Source organism: Phoenix dactylifera, unplaced genomic scaffold (genome assembly GCF_009389715.1).
Source record: "Phoenix dactylifera cultivar Barhee BC4 unplaced genomic scaffold, palm_55x_up_171113_PBpolish2nd_filt_p 000658F, whole genome shotgun sequence".
Taxonomy (NCBI): domain Eukaryota; kingdom Viridiplantae; phylum Streptophyta; class Magnoliopsida; order Arecales; family Arecaceae; genus Phoenix; species Phoenix dactylifera.
The window spans coordinates 220,354-231,669 of record NW_024068047.1 but is presented as its reverse complement, the minus strand read 5'-3'; the positions used below and the strand labels follow the sequence as shown (position 1 = coordinate 231,669).

The following is an 11,316-nucleotide window of genomic DNA, read 5'->3' as shown; positions in this document are numbered from 1 at the left end:
ACTGGGACTCAGGGCCGGCCCGAGCCTTAGGCGACCGAGGCGGTCGCCTAAGGCCCCGGGCCAATGGAAGGCCCCGGAAGATGGAGAGAGGGAGGGAGGGAGGGAGGGAGGGTCTGACCGTGACCAAAAGGAAGCAAAGGCCCCATATTGAGTCTTCCCCCTTGATGGAAGGCAGGTGGAGAGTTTCTTGGCCTGCAGAGGGGAAATTTAGGAAGTTGGGGACGGCAGTTTTGTTTCGGATGGAGGGAGAGAGGGAGGGGGAGAGAGAGAGAGAGAGAGAGAGAGAGAGAGAGAGAGGAGGGATTTGGTTGGCTTGATACACGCCTGAAGCCACTCTTATCTTTCATCCCTTCTCTTGTTTGGTTTTGGTCTTGGTTTTCCTTCCCTCACATTACTCCTGATCCAGCTGGGCCATCAGGAAGAAAGAGGGATTGGAAATGGACTTCTTGGAGGGTGGAGATTCTTTTAATTTTCTCCTCTTGGTTTCTTCTCCCCTCTTGGGTGGTAGAGAGAGAAGGAGGGAGGGGGTTGAATGGCTGCTGAGCTGTGATGTTGCGGTTGCTGCTTGGGTACTCACTTGAAGGGGAGATGGAGGGATGGGACTTTTATTAATTAGATGGAGTCAATTTTTCATAATGCCCTTACTTTCTCTTATCTAGACAAATTCTTTTCTTTACCTTGACCATAAAATGCCATGGGATGACCTTTTCCTATTCCGCTCTTGCTTGACATGATAAACAATATTGCCAAGCATTATCTCAGTTATTTAATCAATTTTATGACCTTTTTTTAGGATAATTACTTGCTACACTTCCATTCAAAAATAATATTAAATTAAAAAAATTTCTTGTCTATCTTTGTTAGATTCATGTATCTTTGTTGAAATAGTATACTTGATAGCTATCTATTTTCATATCATTTTTTTAATATTTTATATTTATTAAAAAAAATTATTATTAAAAAAAGGCCTCATTCATTGGATTCGCCTTAGGCCTCCAAATGTATTGGGCCGCCCCTGCTGGGACTACAGTGGGTAGAATGAGATACAGGATTTGGTGGTCTTTTTTCTGCTACAACCGATCCTATCATATGACATGATAACAAAATCTTACACCTACCGGGCAAGTGGTGGTTGCCATCATCATTAGATCGTTCCCCCGGTCCCAAAAAAACCCATCAGGATCCAATCCCAACTCTCGCATTCCATCAAATCCCAATCCCGCCCCCAAAAAACCCATCAGGATCCAATCCCAACTCTCGCATTCCATCAAATCCCAATCCAGAAGCACAAACAGAGAAGGGAATCCACAGAAAGGGGAGCAAAGCTAAAATTTCATTTCATTATACGAGAGATCAGGAACAAGAAAAGGCCATCCATGGTCATCTCCTCACCATCAGGACGCAGAACAAAACGGAGAAGATGAAGGACCGAGCGACCGAGGTGGCGGCGTCGAAGACGGTGGCGAACCTCCGCTCTTGCAGCGCCCAGATCGTCCCCGCGTACATCCCCACTCTCTCCACCATCGCCACCAAAAGCCCCATCAGCCGACCCACACAGAAAATTCTAGGGGAGATGGAATTGGAATTTGGAGAAAGAGATAGGGGACAGCGCCAGCTCGGGGAATTTATTGTGGTCTCAGAAGAATTTGGTTTCTTTCGGTAAGGTTTCTTCCCACATCGATTCGTAAAGGAGTTTTTTTATTATTACTATTATAGGATCCACGTTCTTTCCCGTTTTTTGGTAAGTTTTCCTACTTTCATATATGTCAGGGTGTCACAGAGGACTGGGCCAATGGGATGGCCGAGTCCAACTATCGAGGGCGATGCCTTCCACATTACGGATTTTACGCAAACTGTTTGCGCGATGACGTGTGTTCTTTTGATTGGAACAGTTTTCGACATTCGGATGCCACGTCATGGAGCAACGGAGGATGCGTGATATCCGTGAGCGGGGAGGGGATTTTCCCGGTGGGCGTCGCCGGGGAAACGTTGTTCACGCGAAGGCAACGCGGCAACCGAAGTTACCAGCGAGGAACCTGCGAAGAAAGTTACGCCTCTTTTTAACCGGATAATATTAGCCGGTATTTAAATCTTTTTGTACGTAGTCACGGAGGGAGACATAGTAACTTGTTGTGTCTTAATAAGCAGGGGCCAAACTTGGAGTAATTCCTTTGTTGGATTAAATTATAAGCTCTAAAGTCACCATAGCAGTTGGAAAAAAAAAAAATCATAAATATTTCAACAGCTTATTTTTATTAAACAAATGCTGAAAGCAATGTCTAACTCGCTAAATGAGACTGTTACCGGCTACTTGTTGGAGTGGTTATCAGTGAGAAATCTAATAGGGAGATTACATGGCAGCAATGCATCTTTTCTATTTGATTTTTTTGGTTACATGGCACTATCACTATTTATTACATATACAACGATTTGAGCAAATAATGTCATTATCTGTAACATTATATATTAACCCTTGTAGTAGTTACTAAGGTCATTGTGACTATTTTATTTGGCTCCCTTAAAATCTAGTCCATTGGTTGCGGCTCACACAATGTCGAGGTTTAATCCTCACCTTCTACCTACAGTCATCCTATCCAGTAGGATCGAAGCGAGCGCCTACACAACTCAGAATGGAATCTTGTCCTCTTAACCGAGGGGTAAGAAATAATACCATCAAAGTAAGGACTTAGTAGTCAAATTCATCAAATCTTCATTAAGTAATGATGTAGAGATTGTTTTTAATACCGAGATATTACCATTATTAAAACCTTATTCTAGACATAACAATAGTAATCTCTAAATTGCAAAAGTTTCTTGAACTATAGGTTGAACTTTCGTTGACGAACAACTCTACAAAATAATTCTTAGGTGATTGAATAAATCGTCAATAAATCAGTATTCACAAATTTTATGACAAATTAGAAATTCTGCTAGTGATGTTACTAGTTATTGTTGTTAATGGCAATTGTACTGCTAGTCTATTGTTTGTTTGTTAATAAACATATACACACATTAATATTATCGAATTTTTGATTTGTAGTGATTTCACTATTTAAAATCATTTTCAAACTTCAGCAAACTCCCTGCACTTTGCTCAAATCCAAATATGAGCTCCTAGCCAAATTGTTCCTTGATGCTATACTTACCATTGTGCAAAAGCTTGGGAAAGAACTTTGCACTGCAAGTGCAACTTGATCTTCGGACAAACACAACATACGCTCGCATTTGAGATCAACATAGAGCGTCCATTTAAAACTGTTGAAGGTTAGCTTATTGCAGTTCTAGCTTTATTCAATTTTACTCTCATAAAATATATCCCAGGACCCCGGATTGCCGGGATCTGGATAGAAGTCCTTCAACATATCCTGTCACTAGCAACCAAACTAAGCATCAAATCAGGTTAAGGAAAAGAACTTCACCTAATTAGTTCAAAGTTCCTTTCGATAAGTCATGCAATAGTCAAACTATAATCTGCATAAGAAAGAGCAAAGGATTTGAACAAGGAATCTATCAGATTGTTCACAAATCTATCTCTCTCTCTCTCACACACACACACACACATACAAAAATCTTAAATGTGGATTTCTATGTGCCCATAAATTAGTGTCGAAGCATATCTAAACACTTGTACCGAAAAAAGGACATATCTAAACACTTTGACTAGGCTTATGCCAATCTAAGCTTAACAACCAAGTCCCTAATTTTCCCAGTATAAAACTGACAGTTTGCATAATATGACTATTAAGCACAGCCGCCTATGGGAACGTCTATCTTGGTTCATGCAGGTTTCTTAGAAAGTTCAAACGACATGCATACAGTCATTATGTACTACGAAAGTTATCTATTTAGTCAACTCATTAAACAACTCTCATGCCAGATTGCTATGAAAAGAAAAGCGGAAGCGGAAATCTAATGGAAGTAGAAATCTACACTAACTTGAAATCTACACCCCGGATAGCACTTTACAGTTTGTTGCAAAATTTGATCTTAAGGAGAGTCCAACCTCCCGGCCAGAAATCATGGACAAGATATCTTCCTGAGTAATTCACTTTCAGGTGCCCAGACCTGTAAATCCAAAAGGTTTAGTGCAGTTTAATAAATGGAGCCTTAACATTATGCACATTTGGATGTTTGAGACATCCACGCAGTGCAAAATTTCCCTCCAGTTCTCATCCTGTGCCACTGAATTTCATTCTTGTAAATAAGCAAATTGCTTCATTTCAGCAGGATGCTACATTAATCTATTACACATGAATCTACTAACAGGTAACCACTATGCCAGACCCGAGCCCCACCGGCAAAAGATGGGAATGTTTGAGGTTTGGTAAATGAAGCTCAAAGTATAAAATGAGTCAGCATACCTCCAACAGTGACACATTTATCAAATGGAAATCAGCATAGAATGATTCCTATACTCAATTAATCGATGCCAACTGCATTCAGGTAAAACTGAATGCACTTTTCGCTTCTGAAGATCTGATAGAATTCAATTCAGCTGCCAACTTCTGTCCTTCCCCATCCTCAGTGAGTTCAAGTTTTGCCCTGCAGCCCCACAAAAGCAAGGAATGAGTTTATTCATGGTCCATTTCTTAAACTTCAAGACATTATTTTAAATTACAGGGGCCACTTAACAGAGCTGACCTGCATTTCTCTTGCAATGGAAGGAAGCCATTTCTCTCCTCTGACCTTTTTCAGTTCCAAAACTCTTTCTTCCTCTTTCTTGGTTGCTGCCTTTGCTGCAGCTTCTTTAGCTTCAAATCTAGCCAAAGATCGCTGGCATGCCTCTCTCGCTGCATCCATAATATTATTGCCATCAACAACGACAGATTGAAGTTGGCATCTGAACTGCACCAAAGAAAGGATGACTAAAACCATTATGAATATCAAAACCACAATCAAACAGATAAGTGTGTGATAAGACGGAAAATGGCATACCTTCTTTGATTTCTCATCAATTTCCTCTCCTGGTAGAATTCTTGGTTTTTTTTGTGGTTGTACATGTGTATCTGGCAACATGCATCAAGCTTGAATTCCTAGTTTATGTTAGAAGTTAATATGTTTTACTGACAATGACAAACTAATATGAGTAGAATTAGATGAAAAATCATACCAATGGGATCCAAAATTATGCCAGGAGGTGCTTTTCTGAATAACTGAATGCCACCACCATTTGATTGAGGAATGTCATTGGACAGAGGGATAGGATTTATCACCATCTCAAGACTCTTCTCTAACAGATCATCAAGAAGCTTTTGTGCCTGTCCATGATATGCTAAAACTTGAATTCTCATCTTCACCAAGAAATAGAATTGCACCACACTTATTTGATCTTGAAGATGGGGTTGGTGTTGACTATTTAGGCAGGAAAGGAGATGTTTATTTGTACCGAGAGCAGTAGAACGAATTCTTTTTGTTCAAGTTTGGATTAATGTAATATCTCAAAGGTACTTATAGAGCTTCTTGCCAGCACATACCAAACACATTCTTTGGGAATCACTTAGTCTTAAATGTTACATAATGGAGATAACTTGCAAAAAAAAAATGTCACGGGTATCCATTGGTTAATAGACCTCCACCCCTCATGTAATCCCCAGTAGACCAAATAAAAGGAAGGAATTATCTGGCAAGTAATGAAAATGTTGAACACAACCAAATGAACTTATTTGATGTCATTGGAGAATTGAACAGTATGAAAATGATGAACCACAACCAAGGGAACTTATTTGACGTCATTGGAGAATGGAATGGTAACTAACATGAGAACTTCCTGAAAAAGTACAGGAGATACTCTAGTTGCAGTGCATATGAATTAAGCCCAGGTTTTCGATTCCCTAACTCCCTAACACTGACTACAAATGAATTTTTGCTAGCATTCCAGTAAAGATCCTCGGTGTATATTATTTGAAAATGGTCTAGCACTAGTTAACAAGCAAATTTGCAATAAACTCTAAATCAGATTGTGGAGGAATGTTCTGGTATAATCATTTGCATTTTGTTTTACATTTATACTCAGATAATCATGGGGCATGCTTAATTCGATCATCTATTTTAAGCCCATAGTACTGTTATTTGCTAGGTCTTCCAAGCAATTGTTGAATTAGTAATACAAAATGATATCTAATGCAATATGAGGTAGCATTATGCAGGTTATATTAACTGCCACAGGTTATTAATCCATGCAGAAGAAAATATTTAGCAATATTCTTGTTATTTGAATATTACTCAATTTCTTGTGCTAGTCTTATCGAATATAGGAGAGTCTGAAGTTTCATCTCTTAGTATCAGATGATCAGGTGGCTCTTTGAGTTAATGTTATAAATGAGATCTCAATACAGTGGTAGATAGCATTAGACAGGTAATAATATCACCTCTGCAAGAGACTGCACAGCTTTTTAATCCATGTGACAGAAATTTGGCAACAGTCGTCTTATTTGAATACCATTCAACATCTTTGTAGAAGGAGTTAAAATTATTAGGCAGTGTGCATTGAAGCCTCCTAACATCAAACTCGTTATCAACAATAGTTGCATTTATCAGATGTAGGTTTTGGATACTAACAAACAATACTAGAATTTTCTGAATAAGGATTTACTGAACCACTAATATTTTTTTTTAAAAAAAAGAGCTTTGCATGAGCACTAAATCAAGAATCAAATCTGAGAATCGCAGAAGACAATTGATCAAATTAGCAATAAGGAAGACCAATTTAAGTAAATTATAATCCCGGAGGGGGACTCGATTACGGGGACTAAGTGGATTCGTGACGCCGGGCGACAGGGCAATGGTCACCCCCTACTCGGGGATATCCAGAGCTTGGGGGCTGGCTACAGATCATTCTAAATGGCCCATGTGTATCGGGAGGCGAACTCGGCAGCAGATTGGTCGCCTCTTTTACTGCTCACCACTCGAAAGAGGTTTTATGGACAGAGACTGACTCCGCTCCCCCACCCTTATGTACTCTTATTTCTTTTGATTCTGAAGGTAGAACTCATGCCAGGTTGATGTGAGTTACCATAAAACCCCCCCCCCCCAAAAAAAGTAGCCTCACAAATAACTCTCTAAATGTACCATCTAGATTCACAGTCGAACATTTTAGACTTTACTGGCTCGATCTTACCCCTCAAACAAGGTCAAACCGACCACTCAGAATAAAGCAAGGTAAATACTCAAGCTTGACCTCAGATGTAAATGCTGTACTTTACTTTTAACCCTCAAACAACATCAAATCAACTCCTCAAAACAAAGTACTCAAGTTTGACCTCACATGCATAAACTATACATACAAATAACTGAACTACACAATTACACTTACACAATTACACTAAAGGGTCCATATCCGACAAAAAAAATGCATACAGCCACAGTACAGAAAAAGGAAGACAACAGGTTATTGAAGGTTGAAGCATGTGGTATAGCCTTCATTCTCTTATTTAATTCTCAGAAGTTTGGTACTACTATCATTCCAAATTTTTCACAAAACTATAAACAAATGCAAAGAACACCTTGCTCAAGCTCAAATTAAAGCAAAGGGCATCTAAGGCCTCATCAGAAGATCTGAAAGGCCACTCAATCCTCTTCCACTATTAACAGTCTTCATTCGGTTTTTAAGAAGAAAAATCTTCATTTGCAACATCCCACTACACAACAGATGCCTTTGGTTTAAAACTTGATCCCTCTTATGAAGGTCATCTTTGGTAAATATTTCCCAAGTGGTTTCCAAGCAGACCTTTGGGTTTTAAAATCATTATTTTCTGAATTAAATTCTAGTCCAAGACAAAAGACTTCATCAAGCAATTAAAGCTAAAATTCCAATTCAACCAAACAGTCAACCTAAAGATCAACAAGAAAAAATAGTATAATCTGATCCCTGAAGCAATGCATTTTTGAAAATCCTTTTTTGTTTTCTTTATGCAACCCATGAAAAATACCTTTCAGTACCTATTTTAACTAAACTAAGTTCTACTAGTGGTTCAATCGAAAAGCTTCAGAAACCTGAAGGCAGCATCAGATATATAAGACAGAATGTTCCAGTCAGATGGACCCCATCGCTGTAAACCAACTCAGCATCAAATTAGTTAACTATTTTTAGTCCCAATGAACTAAATAAAGTGAAAAGAAGCTGACCGAAACCATGGGTAGGGAAAGTAATAAAATTGGCGGTACTAGGGCCAATTAAAACAAGAGCGATTGTCTTGTTCATTTGACGATTATACAAGTAATATAGGTTTTATATGCTCCTTCTAAATATTTCATTTCACTTGGTCCTTGGAAAGCGACAACCATGAAATGCTGAACCATGTTGAACTAGCTAATTCGAGGCATAGTGAACCGAACCAGTTGGTTACTGGCACGGTTCATTTGGTCGATACAAAACGGAAGCCTTACCGCACCTACAGAGGGAGAGGGAGAAGGAGAGAGAGGAAGAGAGAGAGTTAGGGAGGAAGGGAGGGAGAGGGAGAGGGAGAGGAAGGGGGAGAGAGAGAGAGGGAGAGGAAGAGAGAAGCCGAGAGAGAGGGCTCAAAAGTCCTTATCGGAAGTTCCGAACAGGGGATCTTTTGTTTCATTTCGAAACTGAAGATCCCTATTTAAGTGAACTTGGTAAACCATTTGGCGACATCAATTTTGAAATTGGCAAAAAAAAGGTACATCCCCAAACAACATTGCACAGGCCTATATAGTACCATACCAGTTGCCAACCAGTATGGGCCCTGATACTAGTTCGGCGAACCTTAGCAACAATAATTGATTATTTCAAGTACATATCAGCTACATCTTGTGTACGCTATGCAATAATGGCTATCAAATCTGTAATTGAAGATTCAAGCATTGCAACATGAAGCAACAGATCCACGCAAGCATTCGGATGCATAGAGAAGCACATAAACTGATTATTTGATTGCCAATAAATCTTGTTTATCACATTAAAAGCAAATGCTTTGATAAAACGTTTTGCTTTAACAGGGATTGCATAAGAGGGGTTGAAAAAAGGTTCTGCCTGTGCACACAAAACTTGATAATTAGTAGTAGTCATGATTTAGCCCCTTGAGGTTAAATTTTTCCAAGAGCTCAGGAGTCTCATGAAGTCATGGTAAGAAGGGAATCACGCTACAGGGGGGGAAATTGGAAAGGACACTTGATTCATGATGGCAAAACATCATAAGTCAACAGGTCAAGAATCCTAGTCAACCAACTTGGTAGATGAAGCAACAAGTTTAAATATATTCTATATATTTTTTAGGAAGCTGTGCAGAAACCAATCATTATAATGTGCCAAAGAAAAATCTTAATTTAATTTAGTAATATGCAAGCATTGAATGAAAATCATGTCGAAAGTTGTAAGTAAAAGGTATTCATGGGTATAGAAGATTGCACTTCTTTAAGCCATCTGAGTTATGAGAGACTGTTTTCTACTAACACTTGAGCTTACCATATTTCAATATCATTCATTATAACTTCTAGTATCGCAGAGCCCAACACATTAGATGGAATAGTATTTGCTAAAGTCATCACACCTCTACTAGACTAAATTTCAAAGTTTACAGATAGACAAGCATTACATTATTCAAGAAATTCGGTTTATTTGCCAGCTAAACTAATTCCCGCATGAAATTGGATACCGGAAACGCACAAAAGGAGCATTCTTTAACAATTCCTTCCTTCAAAGCATGGATAGATAGGGAAAAATCTCCTTTTTAATAGAACGTGCAAGCCAAGCAAATTAAGAAGGTGTTGGACCTCCATTGGATCGATCCTAATCATCAAAAGCTTCCATCTTTTCACAATTAGCAACAGAATGATGGAAATCTCTCGAAGAAACAGAGGGAGGGGGGGGGGGAGTTTATACCTTGATCTGGTAGAGCTTGAGACCAGGGGTTTGGGACTTCTTTAGCTGCCCGTTGCGGGGGTCGTCCGGGGCCGTCGAACCGCCGGCGACCGATTGGGGCGTGGCGGGGCGATTGGAGGTGGAGACGCCGAAGTTGACGGCGGCGACGGAATCGATGGCCGCCTTCCATTCGGCGTCGCCGTCCTCCTCCCCACTGCTGCTCGCCGAACTGCCGCCGCCCATTAAAATTTCTTTGGCTCTGCTGCTGCTCGCACGGGAAGGTCACCTTCGCTAGCGCCTGATGCCTGGTTTTGAAGCGGAAAAGCAAGAGGCATGGATTTCGGAAGATGAAGATCGGACGGTCGCTGAGAGTCTCCTCTTTTGGAGGGTTGGGTGGAGTGGCGTTGAGGGGGGAGCCCGGGGAGGGGATGAAAATATATTTAATTATTAATTTTGTAAAAAAATAAATTAATTTACAGATCTCTTGTAATTATATTTCTGATCTAAGTACAAAACTAGCGGAGGTCTAAATAGATATATATTGGATGTGAAAAATATGTATAAGATATTCATCAAATATATATTAGGCATCCAATAAATATATATTACTGGCCATATTTAAGTCAAGAAACAAAATTATTCAAGAATCCAAAAATAATTTGATTTTTTTTATAAAATTAATATTTAAAAAGATTTTTTATGCAAAATTCACTAATCATTCTTGTAAAATATTTAATATATTTCAAATTAGTTTCATAAGAACCTGTCACCCACCCAAGGTTTTCATCTTAGTAAAAAGAGAGTTTTATCAGGTCTCTCACTCTCTCAAGCTATATTAAAAATATAGATTTATTATATAAATACATACATAGTTATTATAATATTAAATAAAATATAAATAACATACATAACTATTGTAATATCAAATAAATTTTATACTATCACAAAGAATCATAACTATATTATAATACACTTATTTAATTATTAATATAATAATCTTTGATATCACTATTATATATATATTATAATTATAATAAACAAGATAATTTGTATTTTAATAATTTTATTATATTTTCTATAAAAAATAACTAATAATCAAAGTTATATCATATTTTCTATTATATAATAATTATTAGTTATTATAATCATACATTTAATATATATTTACGATTAAAGCAATATACTTTGTAATTATAATATCAAGCAATTTTATAGTGATACATTTAATATAGTAATTATTCCTAAGCTAATTTAATAGTAATTTGATGTTATTTCTATTATATGATAATTATTAAAAAATGATAATTATTACTTTATAATAAAAAAGATATATTATTATATAATTATTGCTATAATGAGATAATAATTATTTAGTAAAATAAATATTGCTATCTTGATCATGATATACATATCTAGTTATGATTGTTGTATCATAATCATAATCATAAAAAATTTAATTATACTATAAATCCTGTTAATAATAATTATTAGTT

At 37.8% G+C, this 11,316-nt stretch overlaps 2 protein-coding genes across 3 annotated transcripts; one reads left to right on the top strand and one right to left on the bottom strand.

The window, feature by feature from the left end:
- The first annotated feature begins 1,024 nt into the window (after positions 1 to 1,024).
- LOC120106836 lies at positions 1,025 to 4,040 on the top strand. Of its 2 annotated transcripts, none has more exons than XR_005508848.1 (2): positions 1,025 to 1,659; positions 1,893 to 4,040. XR_005508848.1 is itself a non-coding variant. In XM_039119904.1 (2 exons), the coding sequence occupies exons 1-2, from the start codon at positions 1,421 to 1,423 to the stop codon at positions 1,937 to 1,939; spliced, it is 408 nt and encodes a 135-aa protein (XP_038975832.1). In that variant the 5' UTR covers positions 1,025 to 1,420; the 3' UTR covers positions 1,940 to 2,227. The 2 variants fall into 2 exon arrangements, 1 of the variants encoding a protein (XP_038975832.1); XM_039119904.1 differs by having other exon boundaries at positions 1,771 to 2,227.
- A 147-nt stretch (positions 4,041 to 4,187) lies between these two features.
- On the bottom strand, positions 4,188 to 10,244 carry LOC103720756. The gene is made up of 5 exons (XM_008810623.3): positions 9,845 to 10,244; positions 5,111 to 5,258; positions 4,936 to 5,006; positions 4,642 to 4,845; positions 4,188 to 4,542 (listed from the first exon to the last, which is right to left on the bottom strand). The coding sequence occupies exons 1-5, from the start codon at positions 10,064 to 10,066 to the stop codon at positions 4,531 to 4,533; spliced, it is 657 nt and encodes a 218-aa protein (XP_008808845.1). The 5' UTR covers positions 10,067 to 10,244; the 3' UTR covers positions 4,188 to 4,530.
- Between the last annotated feature and the right edge of the window lie 1,072 nt (positions 10,245 to 11,316).

What these genes read in the sequence shown, in the direction of transcription:
- LOC120106836 (XM_039119904.1), top strand. Translation starts at nt 1,421, where the DNA reads ATGAAGGACCGAGCGACCGAGGTGGCGGCGTCGAAGACGGTGGCGAAC. An exon ending in GAAGAATTTGGTTTCTTTCG is followed by an intron (nt 1,660 to 1,770) that starts GTAAGGTTTCTT and finishes CATATATGTCAG; the next exon opens with GGTGTCACAGAGGACTGGGC.
- LOC103720756 (XM_008810623.3), bottom strand. Translation starts at nt 10,066, where the DNA reads ATGGGCGGCGGCAGTTCGGCGAGCAGCAGTGGGGAGGAGGACGGCGAC. An exon ending in TCAAGCTCTACCAGATCAAG is followed by an intron (nt 5,259 to 9,844) that starts GTATAAACTCCC and finishes TATCATGGACAG; the next exon opens with GCACAAAAGCTTCTTGATGA. An exon ending in TTGATGAGAAATCAAAGAAG is followed by an intron (nt 4,846 to 4,935) that starts GTATGCCATTTT and finishes TCTTTGGTGCAG; the next exon opens with TTCAGATGCCAACTTCAATC.